Below are 22,412 nucleotides of genomic sequence, written 5' to 3'. Positions count from 1 at the left end.
AAGCTCCCTGGGACTAGAGGTCAAGGACAGGGGGCAGAAGACTAGACATAAGGCAGAAGGCAGGTCTCTGGGCTCCAAGGAGGTTGGCGGCTGGGCATGTTAGTAAGTGAGGCCCTGACACTGGACTGAGAAGCAGCCGGTTTGCAGGACACTGGAGAGACAGTGTCAGCTCTGTTGATGTGTGTGTATCTGGTGAAACAGGGCTTCCATACACTTCCACATGCATCCTCGTGCCTGATCGGTGGATCATAGAGCAGAATGGGAACCTTGGTCAGCACCATGCAGGGGGAAGGAAGAACACAGGAGCACCCACCATCTCCCTTTGGGCATAAGGGAGCTTTTCTGGCTTCCTTTCTGTCACTGTGACAAAACACTCTGACTAAAAAGAAACAGAGAAGAAACGGGTTTACTTGGCTTACACTTTCAGGTCAGAGTCCATCACTGAGGGCACGTGGAGCAGGAACTCAAGCAGAAGCCATTGAAGAATGGCACTTGCTGGCCCACAGGATGGGATGTACTCAGCTAGTTTTCTTACACAGCTGAGGACCACCTGCCCAGGGAGTGCTCCTGTCCTTAGAGGGCTGTGCCTCCTACACTGATTGACAGTCGAGGCCAACCCAATAAAGATGATTATTCTGTTGAGACTCTTTGGGGTGATTTTGGGTTGTGTCAAGTTCATACAAGTTAGACAGAGCTCATCTCAGAGAAAAGATGGGCTAGGCAGGCTGGAATCAGTCACCCTGGTCGGTGGGAGATCAGGAGCCATCAAGGACCTGGGGACACTCTAGACTCACAGGGAAGCCAGGCCAGAAAGAGGAGCATGCTGTGGGGGCTGCGGGAACTCCAGACTGCTTACACAAAGGCTGGAGAACCCTGAGCTCTGAGAGATTAAAACGGTGGAGGAGGCATGGGCAGGGTAAGGCAGTGACCTTGCAGGAGATAGTGGGAAATGGTGACACTTCCTGTGGTATGAGTTATGTTACCAGGAAGCTACTGAAACAACAACAACAACAACAACAAAAATCTCTACTGATTTTATTAGAATGAAACACTTGGCTTCATTTGTGGGGAAAGTGTTGTAGTAAATAGTCTATATGATGTGAACTGGGAAGACTGCCCAGTGAGTAAAGACCCTGCCACAGGAGCACAAGGATCTGAGGGCAGAGCTCAGGCCGGGCATGGCTGCGCATGTCCGTAAGCTCCATGCTGGGGAAGCAGAGATAGGCAGGTGCTGGAGCCAATCAGTGTGCTCCAGGTCCAGTGAGAGAGCCTGTCTCAAAAGGAAGAAAGGAAGGAAGGAAGGAAGGGAGGGAGGGAGGGAGGGAGGGAGGGAGAGAGAGAGGGAGGGAGAGAAGGGGAAGAGAAGAGAGGAAGGGAGGGGAGGGGAGGGGAGGGGAGTTGTTACCCTCTGGCTGTACCTCCACACACTCACACAGAAAGCGCATGGTGGTGTACCCACACACATCTTATTCAGGGCGGTGACAGTTTAAACAAGTCTCAGGGAGTGAGTGGAGCTCTGCAGCCAAGAAACCCAACCAACAGGGGCTTGGGTTGTGGGGAACTATGACCTGCATCTGGCCTAGAGGCAGGCAGCTAAGGCCTTGGTGCCTTCCCTCCATTCTGCCATCCTCCCTGTGTCAGCTCACTTCCCTGACCCAGGCCAGCTCAGTCACAGGGCATAGCCCCTGATGACATCACTCCACTTCCCACTGGAGTAAGAGCATAAAAATGTATGTGTGCATGTGTGTGTGCACGTGTGTGAGTGTGTATCTGTGTGTGCATGTATGTGCATATGTGTATGTATGTGTGCATGTGTGTGCATATGTGTATGTGTGTGTACATGTGTGTGTGTGTGTGTGTTTTACTTGGTGGGATACCTTTCTAGAAATGCCCAGGCCTCCTTCATCTCGATAGCACCAGCACTTTCCCTAGTTACAATGCCTCTTCCCAAAGCTCCCATTGCCAAGGACAGTGGCTTTAGTTTGAGTTGCCTGATCATAGCACGTAGAAGAGGGAGGATGAAGTGGGGTTACAGAGAAGAAGCTTTCTAGAACTTTCTAGAAGGAGAGGAGAGAGAGCCCAGCTACAGATACCTGAATGTATTTGAACCCACTTGTCCAAAACGGATTGGATAACACAGTCCCACTGTCTGCTGGCGATGAAACCTGACAGTCTAGGATGGCTTGGGGCTTGTCTGCCATCCCACAGTCCCACAACCTCAGGCCATGTGTGGATTGCACTGGGTGATTCTATTCATCTCCGAGGTACTGGGGCAGCACTGTGCCAGCCCAGCCTTTGTATTGGGGGCCCCCTGCTCTCCCCACAGCAGTTCAAGCAATCTGAACTGTATTCAGACTCGCCGTGGAGCAGGATGTGTGCAGGGAAGAGCAGCCCAGCTGAGAGCCTGTGTCTGAGCCTGACTGTGAGGACTCCACATCCTGAGAGGGTCTGTCTTTGCAAACCTTTCCTATTTCTCTTTCCCTGCTTTTAACTCACGATAGCTGCCCTTCCCTCAATGTGCTGCCCCTCCATCTCCAAGTGCAGAGCTATGCTTACCTTATAAAACCTCTCTCCTTGCCCAGCACGCCCACCCTGTATAGGATGTCTGGTAGGAATGAGTAGGTGAATCACCTTTGCCTTCTGATTACTGAGCCAGCCTTCTGAACCAACTGTCAGGTGCCAGCTGCCCAGCATCCTGCTTGGCCTCTGTGATCTCTGGCCACACTGAGACTTGGGTCAGCGCCCCAGCTACTATCTCCAGCAGGACAGTCTTCCAGGGTGGCTACAAACTAGCAGATACTCTGTCCCTACAGAATTCTCATCTCCCAGAAGAAAACCTAGACTAGAGTTATTTTTTAAAAGACACGTGGTTCTGACCAAGGTCAGCTAGTCTCTGCAGCCTCCTGTATTCTCCTGTTGTCTCAGAACAAAGTTCAATCTCCTTTGTATGTTAGGGTCTTCACACCTGGCCTCACCCTTCTTTCTGACCCATCCCTTCTTCTCTGGGACCAAGTTCAGTTCTGGCTCCACAGGGCTCCAAGGAGCTCTTGTTCTCTGTCTCTGTCTCTCTCTGTCTCTGTCTCTCTCTCGCTCTCCTCTTTCCATCAGTGCTGATGGGAACAACTTCCTATTGGCCAGAACACAGTTCGATCCCACTCAAATGTCACCATTGTGCCCTAAAGAAGGTCTCCCACCCAGTCCCAGAGGCGTAGGTGTGCCTCCCTGTGGGAGTCATGTACAACTCACTGGGGACAGCCGTGGAGCCTACCCTAGGCCTGCCCCATGAAGCATCTCAACATCATACATGTTGGCCAAGCATATGTCCCCTGACCATCCATGCCACACTCTCATTCTCATGCCTGAGATTTGCTTAATGACTGGTGTTGTCTCAAGCTTCAAGCTCAGTTCTAGCTGCAGGGAATGAATGTAAACAGAAAACAACCTAAGAAGGGCAGAGGAGAGAAAGATCACAAGTCCTTAGGTGTGAAGCTGAATCAATCCTTGCCTGAAGCCGGTCTTTTGGTACGTTTTTATGTTTCTATTTCAATGAAACCACTGAGTGGTTTTTACTCATCTGAGTAGACTTCCTATTACTTACCAACTATAATAGAAAAACAGTGCTCACAGTAGCCCTCCTGACCCTTTCATAGCAGCTGGGAGACTGCAGGGGTTCCTCTTACATTCTAGCACCTGGGGGAAACATATACTCCTTCCTTCCGTCCTTCCTCCCTTCCTCCCTCCCTCCCTCCTTCCCTTCCCTCCCTCCTTCCCTTCCCTTTCCCTCCCTCCCTCCCTCCCTCCCTTCCTTCCTTCCTTCCTTCCTTCTTTCCCAAGCTAACATTTTCTGTCTACAGAAACCAGTTCCACTCCACTCCACTGTGTCTCTGATTCTTCCTAACTTCCTCCTCCCGAACATCAGAAATCCTAGGGCATCCCTGGAACAAAGCTCCCTGGCCCTTCCTGAGGCTGGACAACCCCTGCTTCCTTTCTTCTGGTTCCCCCGGGCTACTGTCATATACTGTTGGACATGGCATAGACCCAGCAAGGCCTCATCACTAGGTGGGACCTTCCCAAAGAGCTTGAAGCCCCGTGTCCCTGCTTTGCTTTCTGGGTGAGGTGTGCTCCTGCCTCCTGGACTCAGGCAGCAAGCCTTCAGGGCCTGGCTGCCAGGTTCTCTTGGCCCAACATGAAGCAAGAGTAACTGGGTACCAACTCTGTCATGTCAATCAGGTGGTGCCTCAGCCTGAATCCCACAGTCCTGGGAGGGAGGAGATAATGGAGAAGCTGAGGGGGAGAATTCCTCCAGGGCCCGGGGACCTGGGCCAGGGGAACCAGCTCACAGTAGGAAATAGGAGAAGCCTCCTGGTGACAGGGAAGAGACAGCCAGCACTCCAGGCCCTGAGGCAGAGGCCTCTCGTTTGGAAGCCTCAGAGCGGAGTCTTCCAGCTCTTTTCGGAGTGCAGTCCTGCTGCTTCTGAGGATTAAGTCTGGTTCCCGCAGGAAATTTCAGACCAAGGCCAAGGCCAAGTTTCAGACCACAAGGAAAAGGTGTCTTGATTCAGCCAGATATTTAAAGCAGGGTATGAAAGCTGAACAGACGAGTTGCAGAACTGTGTGTGACAAGGTCAAAGCCAGAGGTCAGGCCATGCTCCCATTCCGAGGCTCTTACCTGAACAGGATAACCTTCCCAGAAAGCAAGGTGGGGGTTCAAGTTGGAAATGAGGAGAAGGTGGTTGCTGGGCGGGATATCAAGCCTTAAATCCTCCTGCCCTGGCGGCTTCTGCCTCCAAACACTGGGCCAGAAACGACAGTACCCCACCAGCACCCCGATCTCCCCCAGCCCCTCCCTCCCACACAGTCTCGCTCTCTCAGGAACTGTAGACACATAGCAATATATTTTCTGGTTCTGTCTGCTTTATATTGAGATAGCCAAGAGTTTATCCAGAGGAGAGTTGGGTTAGGGGAGAAAGAGAAGATGAAAATAACGTGATTCCCAAGAACTCCATGGACATGCGCAAGACCACCAGGCCCCAGAGCAATGGAGGAGCAGCTAGTCCTGGGCCAGGAGGCAGCCTGCGCCCCCTTCTCCAGAGCAGATGTCTTCTTCATCGAAAGGGCTTCACCAGCTTCATGGCAGCGTAGTTCTAGGAGGAAGAGACACGGATAGAGATACATGGTAAGCCCTTCAGGGAAAGCGTGGTGGGAGTTGTTGTCACTGAGGCTGGGAGTAAAGCTGCAGGCAGGTGGTTGGGCTCCTGGTCTTTACCTCCTGCCTGCAGCCTACTCTTGTCACCTACCAGCCCATGGCCGGCTCCACACACTACTGTAATGACTCTCCTTCTCCAGCAAGCCAAGCTGACCCTGTCCTTCTCCGTGGCTCCTAGGCCCCTCCTCTCATACCCACAAACGGGAGACCTGGGGCTAACCCATCCCCAAGCCTCTGTCCAGAAAGACAGAGAGTAGGTAGGGTGTTTGATACATAGGACAACCCACAACAGGAGCCAGCATCAGAGACAAGTCACCCCCCACAAAGCCCTTCCTGCTGCAGGCCTGACAGAAGCCTCCCCTCCCCACCACTCCCCCCAAACGCCGTGAAAACACACAACACAACACAGGGCTCCTAATTGGGACAGTATGTTCTCCAGCGCCGGCCTGGAAAGCCAACCCTGGAAACAAAGCCGGCCCTCCTTCCCGGCCAAATCGCTTCTGCCGCCCCAAGCTGGCCCTGCTCCCAGAAGGCTCAGAGGGGCCAGAGAAGTCAGAAGGCCCCCTCTTACCCCTCCTATGGGGACAGTGGGGGTGGTCCAACCAGAGCTAGAGCAACTTGGGTACTCTGCACCAGCTAGTGTAAACCCTCTGTACCACATAGCTAAAAGCAGGTGAGCTGACAGGCCGGGGGACAAGACAAGACAAGTGACTAGAGACTTAGATAGGTAGAGATGGGATTCTAGGCTGTAGCCAGGTCAGCAAGCAGAAGGTGTGCAGCCTAATCCTGTGGCCCCTCCAGCCTGGAGCCCTAGACTGGATCCACCTGTGCCCTCTGCTGCTCTGGGAGGCCGGTATATAAAGAAGACACCCTAGGCCCATGAAAAGAACATAACTCAGCCACTGGAGCCCAGACACCAGAGGAGACTCTCTACTCAGTCCCCAAAAGTGCTCCTCAGCTGTCTTCAGGAACACCAAGGTCCCCAATCTAGAAAGGACTGGTCTTTCTTCCAGCCACAGCCCTGAGACTTAGGACCCATGGGCCTCACAGGGCTGGGCCCACCTGGACAGGGTCTGGGTAAGCACTGAATCAGCCATGGAGATAGGTGCTAGGGACATGTTCCTGCCCTCTAGGTCCTTAAAGAAGGGACTCAGTTTAACATGCAGCAGTTTGAAAGGACAAACAGAACCCGACCTGAGCCCACCAGAAGTCCGTGGAGCCCACGTTCCTAGGTTTAAGAGCAATGCTCTGTCTCCTACAACAGTCGGTTACTCCATTCTTACGGGGACAGGGGGCAGTTTCCTGTTGAGCCAGCTCAGAACTCTTGTATCCTAGAAGTTTCCTAGTGACATTGAGGCTGATGCTCCCTGGACCATACCTAGAGAAGCAGACTGTATACCTGCCCTGCTTTCTGTCAACCTCAGTCTTCAGTGGCCTTATTATTCCTTAGGTATCTGCCTCACACCTTCTCCCTTGTGGCCCCAAGGCCCTCCCCTCCTGGGCACTGATATCTGCTTACTCAAGCCACCTCATTCTCTGAGTAGAAGCTGATCACACCACTTGAGAGAAGGTGACCTAAGCCAGGCCAGAATAGGAGGCTGTCCCTACCTCAGCTTCCACAGCCCTACATGGTCCAACCACCAGGCACCAATCCCAGGTCACCTTTGGTGGCAGTTTGGCTCAGGACACCATACTTGTAAGACCACTCCCCCCCCAGGAGACTTGACTGTGACGCTGTATTTGTTGTCTTCCTTTCCTTAACGTGTCCCCTGACATGGCACAAACTTCAGTCCTCACAGCCTGGACCCACTCAGGACCCATTTGTCCAGTTGACTTCAGCTTCCTGCCGAGTCCAGCAAGTGTTGCAAAAGGAGTAAGGTGGCCACAGCCAGTGCACAATGCCCAGCCTGTAACCACAGCCATCAGCCGTACCATTACAGGCTTTCCTGCTACTGTGGCCATAAAGGGAACTCGGGCCTGAACAGCCAAACCAGGAAGTCCCATCTGCTGCTACTTAAGGTTTGTGCAGGTTGGAGCAATGCAGGATGATCTGTGGTCTTGACCTTTCCTTCCAGGAGGCAAGATACACTGTCCAGGCAGCCCCGTGCTTGGCTCTCGGTGGAGGGAGCCTTTCTACCCATCTCTTCCTCCCATGAGGAGTCCATGAGCACACAGTAACCTAGGGATAATTTTCCAAGCAGCTTCTCTAGTTTGAGATGGTGACCAGGATGCCATGTGGTTCTCAGTGACAACCATATCAAGCCATGGTCATGAATTGCATACAGATAGCTGTGCAGTTTACCAACAGTCCCTTCCCCTCTCTGGACCTGATGTGTCTTTGAAGTGTTGATGCAAAAAGTCGGTGGGCTGGAGATTTGGCTCGGCAGTGAAGATAACTGCAAATTCTGTTCCCAATACTCAGGTCAGACAACTCATGCCCATCTATTACTGGAGCCAGTGATGCCCTCTTCTGGCCTCCATGGGCATCTGCACACAGGTGGTCCACATTCACATAGAAAACACACACACTCATAAACTACCACAAAAACTCTAGAGACACCCTAACAGTACTTCAACACCTTGAAGTCTCAAGAGACACTGGAGGGCCAGGCATTTTCAAGTCTCCTGTGTGTGGTGGTGGGGAGTGGTCTTACAAGCATGGTGTCCTGAGCCAAGCTGCCACAGAAGGTGACCTGGGATTGGTGCCTGGCGGTTGAACCATGTAGGGCTGTGGAAGGGTCTTGGCCAGCTGTGAAAGCCAGAAGCATGGACAGAGGGCAGAGGCTTGCCCCACAACAGCACAGGCAGAGCCAGGGAGTCATGGCCCCAGCAGCCCTAGATGGTATGCCCCTGGTGGCCTGGGTGTCTCTTCACCAGATGCTAATTGACTTCTTATCAGATAAAAGGAACCCAAAGTATGACCCTACCACTGAGGGACTCCTGGGCCAGCCCCTGTTCATTCCTACTTTCTCCAAGGCTCCACCCTACCTCAGAGGACCAAGCAGGTGCTGTCCCCTGCCCCATCACTTCATACCTTCCCTTCCACCACCATCACCCTTTGCTCAGCTCTATTCCACCCTTCAACAGGCTCCTGAGCCACCCTAGGCTCAAGCCCCTTGTAGTGTGAATTTCCTCCAAACTTATCTTGTTAAGGTTCAGGAAGCAAACAAAACTTACAAGTCTCAGGAAGCTCCTGAAATTTACAAGATTCACAAGACTCTCAAAAACGAGAGTATCCAAGCAGTGTAGCTTCCTGTGAACTTCATGCAGAAAGCTCCAGGGCTGCAGTTTCTGAGAGTTTCCAGCCATACTGGAGTGGGCTTTTCAGTGGTGCAGCAACTGCTACTGAGTCTAACCAGTGACATGGTTACCACCAGGTTCTTGGAGCACTTGAAAAAGAAGGGACTCCCCCAAGTCAGCATCTCCTCACATCAGGCCTGCTTACCGGGAAGGCGTAGACAAAGACACCCAGGAAGAGCAGGAGGATGAAGAGGATGATGAAGAGGATGATGGCACACCGGAAGCGTCGCCACAAGATGAACTTCATGGTCTTGTACGGGGAGGTGAACCACAGGAAAGAAGTATCGGGGCGCCTAGAAGTGAGATCCCAGGGGTCAGCTGAGCACCTCTGCAGGACTGATTCCTCCAGATACTGCTTTTAGCTGGGACAGTTGGTCAAAGAGCCTGACTATGGGAAAGGGGCACCCTGCCTCCAGGCCTTCAGCTCCTCCTCCCAGAGCCTCTTCCTAGATGATGCTTGCCTGTATCACCTGCATTCTTGGTGCTGCTGAGCCCCTTCATCAGGACCCCTTCACCATGGCCCTCTCTCCTTCTGAACCCATCTTCAGTCACAGATCACATGCTTGGAAGTGGGGCTGAGCTTCCAGGATGCCCTGTTTGGTGACTGAGGGTACACTGGCCCCCAGATAAGCCAGGCATTACCCCTGTGTACATAGCTGGACTGGACTTTGGAAGGATGGACAGCAGAGAAGCCAGAGAAGCCCTTCTTCTCTCACTCACTCTTAACCAAGAACTGCAAACCCCCTCTCCTCTAGCAGCACCACAACTCAAAAAACACAGAGAGCGTTGCGACTCAGTCATTTTAACATCCCTGGGTCTTGGGGCTTCCTCCTTTGTCTATCAGATTGCAACAGCCTGGGGTAAAGGTGCATCTCCACACTCTCTAACTCCACACCATGAGGACAGCATCCTGATAAAGCGAGCCACCTATGCTCATTTTCAAGACCCCATGGTGAGTGCTGCCAAACACAGCCTTGAACTGAGTCCCAAAAGCATCTTCAGCAACTGTCCAGGAAGCTGGAGAACTTCAGATCTCCTCTCCCATTTCTTTACTAGAATGACTATATTTAACATCAGTGAGCCAAGTTTCATCTGTGAAATGGAAGTAACTTTCCAGCAGGGAAGATTCCAGGACACTGGACCCTAATGCAGTATAGTATGCTTGACACAAAACCCACAGAGAACTAGTTCTATGGGGCCTGTTTCTGTTTGCTTTGTTTGTGTTTTGGGTTTTGAGACAGTCTCCAGCTATGTAACCCAGCTTGGTCTGGAACCCACTATCCTCCTGCCTCAGCCTTTCAACTGCCAGGATAACATACCTACATCCTGTGCCTGGTTTTGCACCTGCTTCATGAATTAGTTGAAGATCCCAAGTGTCCACTGAGGCTGTGCCATGGCCTGTGTCTCTTAAACCATAAAGACTATGTAGCCTCTGTAAAGCTGTATACTGGATGTCTCCTAGATAGCATGGCCTGCTTCTGAGGACAATTAACTAACCTTGGATCCTCTAGCTTCGGATTCATGTTGGGTTCATCCCGACCCTGGCCAGCAGGCCGCTCTTCATGTTCACTTTCTGCAACGATCTCCAAGGTCATTTCCAGCTTGCCCTGTGGACATCAATGGAGCCTGATTGTGGCCTCTGGCCAGTGGTGCAGAGCAGAGCCAGGCCAGGCCAAACAGAAAAGGCTACAATGTTATTTTTATTTTTATTTATTTTTTAAGATGTAGGGTTGTGGTGAACCATCTAGAGAGATGGTTCAGCAGTTAAAAGTGCTTACTGTCTTTGTTCAATTCCCCACTAACAGAAAGATGGTGATTCACAACCACCACACCCTCTTAGGTCATCTACTGGACCCTCTACACATATGGTACACATACATAAACTCAGGCACAAATATATGCATCAAATAAAATAAGCATGTATCATAGTTAGCTCCAATTGCCTACTTGGTACAAAGCAGAGCTAAATGGGAAGAGACTCAATTGAAGAATTGCCTAGAAAAGATTGCCCTGAGGGCATATCTGTGCAGTATTTTCTTAATTGTCTATTGCCATGGATAATGTGTCCTGGGCCGGTGGCCCTGGCGGTATAAGAAAGATAGCTGAGCAAGCAAGAGGCAAGCAAGCAGCACCCTTTCATGGCCTCTGCTTCGGTTCCTGCCTCCAGGTTCCTGTCTGAAGTTCTACCTTGGCTCCCCTCAGTGATGGCTGTGACCTGTAAGCCAAGGAAATAAACCCTACCCTCCTCGAGTTGGATTTGTTCGGGGTTTTATAGAAGCAACAGAAAAGCCAACTATGGCAATATACCTACTTCTGAAACATTGGGTTGTTATACTCACAGAAGCGTTCAGAGATTACAGAACTATAATGAAGAAGTCACCACTTACGTGGACACAGGTGTTTCCAGTATTCTTTCTTTACTTTACCATTTTAACCTTTCTACTGTTTTGTTTTATTTTATTAATATATTTTAATTGAGAGACAGAGCATGAGTGTGTGCACATGTGCATTCAGGCAGATGCACAAGTGACTGAGAAGGCCAGGAGAGGGCACTGGATCCCCTTGAGCTGGAGTCACAGGTAATTAATTACCTGTGAGCCAACCATTGTAGGCACTGGGAACTGAGCTGGGGTCCACGCCATCCCTCCAGCCCCATTCCCAATATTCTTACTCGTCAGAGCTGCAAGTGTGTGAGGTGCAGCACTGTGCATGCAGCCCCATGGCTTCTCGCTTGGGAGGCGTTTCACTGTGTAATTATATATTATTTAAGGTTTGGTTTCTAATGACTGTAAAGCCGCCCACGGTTGGTTGACCATAATTTATTTAGTAACTACTTATTTGGGGTTATTTTATGTTGTTTTCAGCTCTTCAAAATGAATAAATAATAGCACAACAACCATCTCTGAACCTAAATTTTTTATTTTATCTGGTTATTTCTTGAGATGAGAATTTAGAAGTGGGATGGCAGAGTCCAAGGGCATAGACGTTGTTAAGTCCTGTGCTGTACAGTATCTAACTGCTTCCCTACACACTGAAACAAACCCTGCGACCCCAGTGCAGGGGACTGGGGTTTGTCTCCTTAACCTTTACCAGCGTGAGCATTTCCAATTTGTTGTTGTTGGGTTTTTTAAGCCTAATTTAATAGATCAAACGCATTTTTTAAAAATAGTTCTTTAATTACTAGGGAAATAACTAACTCTCTTCTCTTGTGTAATGAGTCACAGAGACTGTGCATGGGCCTTGCTGGGTTTCCCTTTGGGATGTATTTCTTACTGGTTATCATGAGTCTCTGTACAGCAAGGATATTTTACTACAAGGGCCACTTGAGGGCTGACCAATTATGCTTTCTAAGGAGTCAGAGGGGGATTAACTTCTTCCGGGAAGGACCGCTCATCCTGGTCCTCCGGCCACGCCCCTCCCCCCACCTGCCAGAGCGGACCTCTCGTCCGTCCCCATCCGGCAAGAGTGATCCCTGAGAAAGGGCTGCACAAACAGAAGAGGCACAGCCTCTGTCCATCCAGCAGGAAGCCCCAGTCACAGGGATACTCGGGACCAATCTCTATAAGGCCATTTGTCTATTCAACAGGTCTCCCTGGAATAGGAGCCCAGAGAGAGGCAGGCTGGAATAGGAAGAGGGAGAACACATTGGATAATAGAGACAGAGAAGAGGGCCTGGGAGAGGGCTCAGTCAGTCACGTGCTTATCACGCAAGCCTTTGGACCTCAGATAGAGCCTCAGAACCCACAGAGAAACCCAAGGATGGTGATGCATCTGAAATGCCAGGACTTAGGAAGCAGAGACAGAGAGTTCCCTGTGGCTTGCTGGCCAGACAGCTAGCCTAATGAGTGAGCAGGAAGCCAAAGAGAGAACCTGTCTCAAAAAGACAAAGTAGCAGGCACCCAAGGATTAGCAGCAGAGGTTGACCTGTACGCATACATGAGCATGGGTATGTGTGCCCCTGGGTTCCATGGGAAAAACAGCCCATGCCCTCCACTGAGCTGAAGAGAACAGACTCACCGCCAGCATCTTCTTCTCGCCCTCCTCTGTCACACAAGGCCACCATCCTTTCACTGTCTTCTGCTCAAAAAGGGACACAAACCATTCTGGGTGGAAGGTATCATCCAGCTGGTCCAAGGAGCACTTCTCAGCCGTCTTGGCTGGCTTGGGCATTCGGTTGAGATCCAGCTGCAGAGAGCCTGTGGCAGAGTGATGCTCTTAGAGGATGCAGCAGTCACTGTTCACTTAGGGCCACTCTGGGTGGGCAGATTTAAGAGCTCATTGCCACCTCTTCAGCTTGTGCTCATGGGTCAGCCAAGGGTCAGCTCCAGCAGCCTCCCAGCTCCTGTCTACTGCCTCTTGCTCCCTCTATATAGCTTCTACCATTCATCCATTCATTCAAAGTGTGTAATCTACCCATTCTGTTTCTGCAGTACAAGCCTTCATACACCCATTCATTCATTGGCATAATCATTTTTATCATGGTAAAATGAATACACACACCTACACTATATGAATCTGTATATGTATATATGTGTATATATATATGTGTGTGTATATATATATGTGTGTGTGTGTATATATTCATGTATGTATATACTTACATATGCATGTGTATATATGTGTGTGTATACGCACACATATACGTCTGTATTTATATATGTATATATGTGTGAATATATGTATATATACATATATATATATATATACATACATACATATATTGTGTGTGTGTGTGTGTGTGTGTGCGTGCTGATTAACTTTGTTTATTCCTCTTGACACAAGTTAGTATCATCTGGGAAGAGTGAACCTTGCCTGAGAAAATACCTCCATTAAATTCTCCTTTGGGTCATTTTCTTGATTAACAATTGATGTAGAGGGCCCAGCCCAGTGCTAGTACCCACCCCCAGGCAGGTGCTCCCGAGTTCTATAAGGAAGCATGCTGGACACACCATAGGGAACGAGCCAGTAAGCAGCACTCCATTTTACCCACCGGGCCACCCCCAAGTAATACTAAGTGTTCATTCGGTGGCATTAGATATAGTCACAGTGCTGCTTAGCCGTCACCACTACTTCCAGAAAGTTCTCATCCCTGAAGAGAAACTGACCATCAAGCTATAGCTCCCTTGTCCCCTCAGACCTGGAGACCAGCATTGTCGTCTGTGTGGACATGCCTCTTGTAGTTACAGATGTCTGTCCTTAGGCGTCAGGCTTATTTCATTGAAAAGCTGTTTTCAGAGTCTGTTCATATCCCAACATGTCGCTATGTTTTTTACAGTTGAGTCATATGCCACAGGGAGACAATACATTTTATGCATCCACTCATCTGTTGGTGGACACAAATCTTCCCCCTGTGACGACTGCAGACATCTGGGTGGGCGGGCGAACACGGGCATACATGGGCCGAGTTCTCTGCTTTTCTTTTGAGATATGAAATGTGTGATTGGAAAATGCAGTCTAAGGTGAAGAGGGGAAATCTGTGATAGTCCAAAGACAGTATTTGTTAATGGTTTAAGTTTTTTTTTTAAAGCAAAAGCAAAACAGAAAACCTGTTTATCGTTTTGAATGTTGTTTTCTCAGTAAAAATGAAATTTTCTTTGGAAATAAATTTTCTAAAGCCTCATTTGTAAAGGATAGATTGATGCAAAAAAAAAAAATCTATTAAAAAAATCAAATGCAAAATGTAAAGGCAGGGAAGGTCTGGAGAGATGGCTCAGCGTTTACAAGCATGTATCACACTTGAGTAGGATCCTTCCAACACCCACGCTGGGCCACTCACAACCACATGTAACTCTAGCTCCAGCAGAAGCTGGTGCCTCTGAACTCCACGGGCACTAGTGCTCACACGTGGAAACCTACAAAGACACATAGTAAAAAGTAATTTAAAAAAAATGAGAAACTTAAAATGGTAGAAATTATATGAAATGTACCTTGTATCCTTAATATATTAAAAAAAATAATCTGAAAAGCAATAATTTAAAAAATGAACACATCTGAAAACCATGAAAAAGAATCACCAGTGGGTGTTGGGATGGCCCATATGATGAATCACAACCATCTGTAACTCCAGTTACAGGGAATCTGACGCCCTCTTCTGGCCTCTGTGGGCATTGGTCAAGGACATGGTGCACATACATGCAGACAAATCTTCAATTAAAAGAAATTCACCACTCTGAGCATGTTTAAATCTAGAGTCAAGAGTTGTGCAACCACAGACCTCCCCCTAATTCTAGAACATTTTTCATATCTGGAAAGAAACCTATCTTTCTGTCTATTAGACTCCTTCTCCATGTATTCCATTAATCTACTCTTCCCTGTTTTGGAAATGTGTGTGTGTATGTGTGTGTGTGTGAGTGTATGTGTGTGTGAGTGTGTGTGTGTGTGAGTGTGTGTATGTGTGTGTGTGAGTGTGTGTATGTGTGTGTGAGTGTGTGTGTGTCTATGTATGTGTGTTTGAGTGTGTGTGTGTGTGAGTGTGTGTGTGTGTGAGTGTGTGTGTGTCTATGTATGTGTGTGTGAGTGTGTGTATGTGTGTTTGTGTGTCCCTGTAGAGGCCAGAAGTCAACCTCAGAATTGTTCCTCAGTTGCTGATCATCTTTTTCTCTTTAAGACAAAGTCTCTCACTGGCCTGGAGCTGGCCACGTAGGCTAGGCTGACTGGTTAATGAGCATCAAGATTCCTGTCTCTAGCTCCCCAGCTCTGTGACCACAAGTAAATGCTACCACATCTGGCCATTGTTTTGGATGTTGGTTTGGTTTGGTTTGGTTTGGTTTGGTTTGGTTTGGTTTAGTTTGGTTTGGTTTGAACTTAAGTTTTGGGCTTGAAGCCAGGTCCTCAGGCTTACACGACAAGCTCTTTCCTCATAGAGCCACCTCTCCGACCTTCGTCCCCTCTTTGGATCTGTCAGGTGTGGGCATCCCACAGATGTGGACTTGTGTGGTACTTGTCTTTTCTCTGCTGGCTTCTGTCACTTAGCATGTTTTCAAGGTCCACCAGATGGAGTCAGGAGAAGCACCTCTTTTCTTTGTGTGTATGAACAATATCCCATGTATGGACAGACCATGTTTCAGCACTAGTTTTCCTACCTCTTACTAAGGGTAAGACTGTTAACAACCTGCTTCTCCCTCAGCACTCCCTGATACCCACATACAATATCCTCCTTGTCTTCACTCCTACCTATCAGCCCAGCTCCCCATGACCCAGTCTGGCTTCTTAGACTGAGTTCTGTTCATTAGGACAGTCCCTGGGGCACAAGGATAAGATGTGACCTGATCCCCACAATTTTTGGACCCTGTATTGCTAGACTGTTATGATCTGGGACCTTTGGGACCTCCCTGTTAGAAATGAGGCCAGGCAGCTGTGAGGGCCAGCACAGCCCTGCCCTGGCTTCTGCCCTTGTCCTCATTCTTCTTGAGTCCCACTATTTGACATGGCTCAAGGATCACCTCTGCTGAAGACCTTCTCCAGGAGGACCACCCTGGTCTCTGACATTGTTGTGTCACATGCTTCACTTATGCTGAGGATCCAGCGACCCCGAGCTTCTCCTGGAAGCTCAGAATGATAGACATGAGGCTTACCCAGAAAGTCATCAAAAGAGAATTTGTCATTGTCCCAGATCTGGAAGACCACACGTGCTGGGATCTTGCTCTCTGTCTTGTCGAGTCTCCAGAAGGCATCCTGACCAGAGGAAGATCACAGAAACAAGGTTAGAAAGGTTTGTCCGAGGCTACAAACAGTAAAGGCCCTCTAGCCTCTAAGACTACAAGGCAGAGGCTGTGGAGCAATGTATCGTTAAGGGTCATACCCAGGCCAGGTCCTATCAGGAAGACTAGAAAGCGCTCAGCACTGTTCAGAGGTGTGATGGCTGATTTTAATGGCAACTTGCCACAACATAGAGTCACCTGAAATGAAAGCCTCCTTTGAGGAACTACTGTCTAGATGAGGCTGGTCTGTGGGTATGTCTGTTGAGGACTATCTTTAATTGTTCATTAATATAGAAAAGACTCAGCTCATTGTGGGTGGCACCATTTCCTAGGCTAGGTCCTGAACTGTCTGTCTTCCAACAACCTAAGAAGGAGAGGCAAACTTTCAGCTGAGAAACCAAAGTACGCAGAGTGTCCAAGGGTACAGAATACAGAGTGACAAGCAGGGATTCAAACCTAGACAGTCAAGTTCCAGGATCCTGTTCTTAGTTCTAAAATGGGCTTTGCACATGTGGCCTCTGGGACATGTGGGCTGGCAGAGATGATCAGGGTACAACTTCAGCTGTCACTGGAGGGAAGCAAGGCATGCTGCAACCAAAAGCTGGCACTGAAGCGGGTCCCCAGGGCTTCCTTCCCACTTCTCTAGCCCATCTACACCTCCAGAGCCTGCAAAGAAGTTTTTCTCTCCTGCTGGAGAGGAGGGCAGTGCTCTTCATGGCGTGTCTCCCATAGCCCACAGGTCAGACCCTTCTGGAACCAGGCTATCTTGGAGGTGTGGGGGTGAGTTGGCCCATGGATTTAACTGCTCACAGCTTGAAGAAAAATCACTGGACTTCTCTGTTCACTGTGGCTCTGAGCAGGTAGCATGTATAGGAAATACTTTGTGGGGCCAACCTGAGCTCTGAACCCATATCTCCTAGTACAAGCTGTGGGGTGAGAGCTGGGTACCCCAATTAACCATAGAAGTGTGTGGCCCCGATGTCATAGAGATGGTTGATCTTCATTGACACTATTTAGAATAACCTAGGAGATACACCTAGAAGGGTGTCTGTGAGGGTGTCGCCAGCAAGGCTTAACAGAGGGAAAACCCACCCTCATTGAAGGAGACATTATCCCATGGGCTGGGTTCCCAGAATGAATATATAGGGAGAAAGCAGAAGAAGAGCCAAGTACTGGCACTTGCCCACTCCCTGCTTCCTGTTCTGTGGGGATATTAGTGGTCACCTCACATTCCCCACGTGACTATGAAATTCCAGCCACGTGCCTTTCCATCATGGTAGACTGTCTCTCTTTAAACCAGGAGCCAAAAGAAACCTTTCATCGCTGCCATTTCTATCTGGTACTGAATCACAGCAGCAACAATACACAACACTCGTTAAACCTGCCATGAACACCCTGGCCACCACAGTTACAAACACCTCACCAAGCTTCCTAAGGAGAGACCATGGCCACTGTCCTCAAAGAATGGCCATCATGCACAGCCCCATAGCCTAAGCTTCAGCTGCCTGCATGGAAGGAAAGCAGACCAAGGCTGGCCCCAGCCACCCTGCTCTGTTGCTCAGCTGCCTGGCCCAGCCTCCTGCAGGTGCCTGCTTCCTCTAACCAGCTTTTACAGCCAGCTCCAGGCTGCCTGCAGGGCCGCCAGCAGCCTCCATTCCTCAGCAGGCTGGTTTACGGGCTTAGTAATGAGCCTGAGGTTCAAACGGCCCCTGGTGGGAGCAGCTGGTCAGGGGCTCAGCCTGGGGAATGAGCCCCCCCAGGTCCCAGGCGCTCATTACGCTCCTGGCCTGGGCCCTTTTACTAGCTGTTTATTTGCAGGGTGGGGGCCTGCCTGCATGGCAGGCCCCAGTGGGTGTGCTGGGCTCCAGGTGGGGAAGAAGGCTGAACAACCAGCGGTGGTTCAAAAAAGGGGGGATGAAAGGAGACCTTGTACTTTACGACAGTCTCGACAGTCTCGTCTGGTTAATGGGGTCCCTGGAGGGCCTCCCTGCCTGCCAGGAGCCCCAAACCTCATGGTAGAGGGCTGCTTCTGCAGCAGAGCCTGGGAGCCCACAGACCTTGCAGCCCCTGCCCTCAACTACCCCATCCTGTCCTTCAGACCAGCTAATCAGTGCCCTACTGTGGGCAAGCTCCACCTGCCTCTCAGGACCCACCCCTAGAAGTACCTACTAGCCCTGCTGTCCTTAGGGCTGTTTCTGCTTGACCCCACCCTCCTGCCTCCTGTCTCCAGCCATCCTTTGCATGGAGATTTCTTCTCTTCCTCCCTGAATGTGTGTCTCCTCACTCCTCTGCACCCTACACACCCTTTGTAGGTTCTCCCTTCTTCCGCCAGACCAGCCACTCTCTTTCTCTGTAACCTCAACAAGTCATTCTATTTGAACTCTACCCTGACCCCAACACAAGCCACCCAGCTTCCCTTTCTTATCATGGGTGCCAGAACAGTGCTGCCCCAGTGGCTAACCAGCACCTGCAACTGGGCCTTCAGAACTGCCAGGTGAAAATTCTCAGCTACCAACTTGCATTCTCTCACCACACCCCACCTCCACTCTCTCTGTATGTGCCACATGTGTGTGCATGGGTATTTGTGTATGGGTGTGTGTGCATGGGCATGTGTGCATGGGTGTGTGTGTATGGGTGTGTGTGCATGGGCATGTGTGCATGGGTGTGCATGGGTATCTGTGTGTGGGCATGTGTACATGGGTGTGTGTGCATGGGTGTGTGTGCATGGGCATGTGTGCATGGGTGTGTGTGCATGGGCGTGTGTGCATATGTGCTCATCTCTCATCATCATTACAGCTCCTCCCCATTCTCCCATCCACCTCAAATCACTTGTCATAGTGCCAAATTCTCTTCTTCCTTCACCCAAGGAAACAGGAAGTCCCTGCACCAGACATGCCTGGCCACATCCCCCATTGTGGTAAAAATTGCTGTAGCCCCTCCCATTCAAGCAACCAATGTGCATCTCTGCCTCAATTTCCCTACCCAGGCCTACTCTCTTTATAGGGCTCACTGAAACCTGAAGATGATGCTTTGCCCCAGCCTCACCCTCCCTGTCCTTGGCTAAAGGAAAGGTACTTCTGCATTTGGTGCAGGCTCTCAGGCACAGTATCTGCTATTAGGGAAATAGGCTTATAATAGACCTCCACGCCACAGCTTTGCCTGAGAGAGCATCCTGTCCCCCGACCTCTGGGAGCTGGGGAGGTGTCATGAGCTGGACCAGGTGGAAAACAATGAATGCCTACCCTTTCACATAGATGTCACTCATCTTCTCTCCCCATGAGACTGAGGTCATCCAAGATCACATCTTTTGTGTTCCAAAAGGAAGGAAGGGCAAAATTAAAACTTACAGAGAGCCTGGGCACTGCACTTTCAACGTTGACTACACTCAACATTGCCACTAAATTTGGCTTTCTTTTATGGTGGACCCTACTGCCATCTCTGGGTAGAAGAATCTACCCTTTAACCCTAACAAATTTGTATTTTTCTCTTTGATGGTTCCTGAGTGTTTGGTGGAACACTCCGGTTTCCCTGAGGTTTGGATGAGTCTGTGTGTTGGACTAGGGAGGCTCAGAGATGAGATGAAGAGAATTCGGAGGGCAAGGAAGTCAAGAGCACTCTGACTTCCCTTCGAGGTGAAGCCACGCTACAGCCTACAGAAAGGTGTCACTGAGACTGTGACGCTGGACACATGGGCTCCCTCTGGGTAGAAATCAGACCAATGGGACCTAAGCACATGCAGGCATGTACTCGGAGCAGAGGACACTTCTGGGTAGCCATTAGTGTCAGGAAGGAGGAAGGACATTGAAAGCATCGTTGGGCCTTCCTGGAACCAGCATAGCTGGAGACCCACACTGCCCCATACCCATGTATTGTGCTCTACTGACTTCCGAGGGTAACCAGGTATGGGGAAGATGCTGCTACCCTTAGACTTAGACCCTTTTGAGACTACAGAGGCTGACACTCAGCTGAGACCTAAACTTGGAGCTGCTAAAAGTCCAAGGCTCACCTCCTCACCCGACCTAGGCCAGGCCTGCCCTCAGGAGTACACAGCTGGCTCCACCCTCTGCCTCTGTGATGACCATGCTGGGTCTCCAGACTCTTCTGCCTCGGACTCTAGGTCCTTCCATGCTGCTGGGTGTGGGGTGGTGGTGGTGGTAATATAGGCAGTGGTAGGAGGTCCTGAACTTGGCTAAGTGATTGGTGTGTGCTGTTATAGCTATGGATCATCCTGGAAAGTAGAGACAACTGGCCACAGTAGTACTAGCAGAAAAGGAAAGAGAAGTAGGGTACATAGATGGTGGTGATGCCCCTGTGGGTGACAGAGACAGAGATCACAGCTGCAGGAGTAGAGAGAGAATGTCACAGTGTCAGCTGTAATGCTAAAGGTGAGGATCACATTAGGAATGTGAAGCCCCCAGAGTCTGGTGCCCCAGGCCAAAGGCCACTCACCTTCTTGGCAACAGCACAGACTTGCTCAGCGGGCAGATAGTCGAAGGGAAACACGAACCTCCAGTTGAAGTTGCCCTCCCCACCCAGGGAGCGGTAGTGCACATCTGTCTTCTGCTTGTGTTCTTCGAATCCCACCATCCAGCTGGCCACACATGGAAGAGGACAGTCCTCATTGGTTCAAAGGCCCCAGACTACAGGACATTTCCCACATGCACTGCCATAAGCGCAACCTCTGCTTAGACCAGTGAAGAGTTGTGGAGGTGAAGGAACTTGGTAAGGGAAGACCCAGGTAATCTCCACAGCACCCACTACATACCACAGAGTGGGGCAATGTCTCAGTGGTCCCCAAGAGCATCCTCAGCCCTTGCCATTGTAGCTCAAAGAAATCTGAGGGAAATGATTCCCCAAAGGTACAGACTCGGTTGGGAGACCCTCCTTGGAAGGGTGCCTTCCCCACCTCCACGCCACAGCTTTGCCTGAGAGAGCATCCTGTCCCCCGACCTCTGGGAGCTGGGGAGGTGTCATGAGCTGGACCAGGTGGAAAACAATGAATGCCTACCCTTTCACATAGATGTCACTCATCTTCTCCCCCGTGAGACTGAGGTCATCCAAGATCACATCTTTTGTGTTCCAAATAATACAACGCAGAAAAAACCTGGCAAAGGAAAATGACTTGTATCTGCACAGATATTCCAGGAAAGGATATGATGTCCCCAGCTGACAGGCCAACTCACCCAAGGAGTTCTTCTGCCTGCTTGGCTAGACAGTTATCCAGACCCAAACAAGCTGTGTTCCAAGATCCCAGTGGCCCCAAATCTGTTCGACAGGCACGCTTCTTCCCACTCTCCCATAGCTGCTCTAACCCTCTTGCCACGGGCCCAGCTAGAGCCTGTGGCCAAGCCTGTTCATTACCTTCTAGCTTTCCGTGGGGTGATGTTGAAGGGAGGTCCAGGCCGGCCCAGCACCTTTGGAAATATGTCAATCCACATCTGTAGCTTCCCCTGTAAAGACACAAGCAGTTCATTCACATTCTACACACACATACACACACGCACACACACCTCATTGCATCTATAGTTTCTATACACCTGCCTAGAGTACACACCTAGGGCCCAGGCCAAAGGAAATGAAACTCAGGCCTCTCTGCTTGCCTACTAGAAAGAGACTCGGCACTCAGCAATAAAAGGGAGCCTAGACAGGCTGATGTAGGACCCACTACGGAGGAAAGATCACTACCCACCAGGCACAGACTGCTCAGAGACAGTGATATGTCAGCTGAGGTTCAGCATGCAGAGAATGGTATGTGCAATGCCACAGAGGGCCAGGGAGCCAGGGTTTAATTATAAGGACTTGGGTCTCTATGTCAGAAGTCTGCCCCCTAGCCTCTGCAAACCTAGGATATTTCTCTCTCTCATTCTCTCTCTCTCTGCCTCTCTCTCTGTCTCTCTCTCTCTCTGTGTGTCTCTCTCTCTGTCTCTCTGTCTCTCTCTGTCTCTCTCTGTCTCTCTCTCAAAATGTGAGAACAAAAGTACCTCCATTCAATAATATCCATATGATCATAAGGCTAGAAGACAAGAAGGTTTAACCTGAGCTGCTCTGTGGGGCTGGAAGCCAACCTAAGAAAGTGCCTACCTCTCTCAAAGGCACCCTCAGAGCTTCCCCTGACTTTTTTCCCATCTCCCCATCCCACACTGAGCCTGCTTCCTCAACCAGCCTGGCTTGGCTGCCAGTCTTTTTTTTTTTTTTTTTTTTTTTTT

The 22,412-nt window shown here is 50.0% G+C and overlaps 1 protein-coding gene across 16 annotated transcripts in view; it reads right to left on the bottom strand.

Moving 5' to 3' along the window:
* Positions 1 to 4,894: 4,894 nt before the first annotated feature.
* The window catches only part of Dysf (dysferlin), a 201,704-nt gene continuing 184,186 nt past the window's right edge, over positions 4,895 to 22,412 (bottom strand). For all 16 annotated transcript variants that reach the window (XM_029478331.1, XM_021164302.2, XM_021164299.2 and 13 more), the window contains 8 exons: positions 21,568 to 21,656; positions 21,215 to 21,310; positions 20,656 to 20,797; positions 16,081 to 16,180; positions 12,524 to 12,702; positions 10,004 to 10,113; positions 8,652 to 8,799; positions 4,895 to 5,144 (listed from right to left, as the gene is read on the bottom strand). In XM_029478331.1, the coding sequence (XP_029334191.1) occupies positions 5,106 to 5,144; positions 8,652 to 8,799; positions 10,004 to 10,113; positions 12,524 to 12,702; positions 16,081 to 16,180; positions 20,656 to 20,797; positions 21,215 to 21,310; positions 21,568 to 21,656 (903 nt within the window). In that variant the 3' untranslated portion in view covers positions 4,895 to 5,105. The remainder of the gene's footprint in view (positions 5,145 to 8,651; positions 8,800 to 10,003; positions 10,114 to 12,523; positions 12,703 to 16,080; positions 16,181 to 20,655; positions 20,798 to 21,214; positions 21,311 to 21,567; positions 21,657 to 22,412) is intronic.

Source organism: Mus caroli, chromosome 6 (genome assembly GCF_900094665.2).
Source record: "Mus caroli chromosome 6, CAROLI_EIJ_v1.1, whole genome shotgun sequence".
Taxonomy (NCBI): Eukaryota; Metazoa; Chordata; class Mammalia; order Rodentia; family Muridae; genus Mus; species Mus caroli.
Note: the sequence above shows the minus strand (reverse complement) of the source record. Positions and strands in the feature narration are given on the sequence as shown.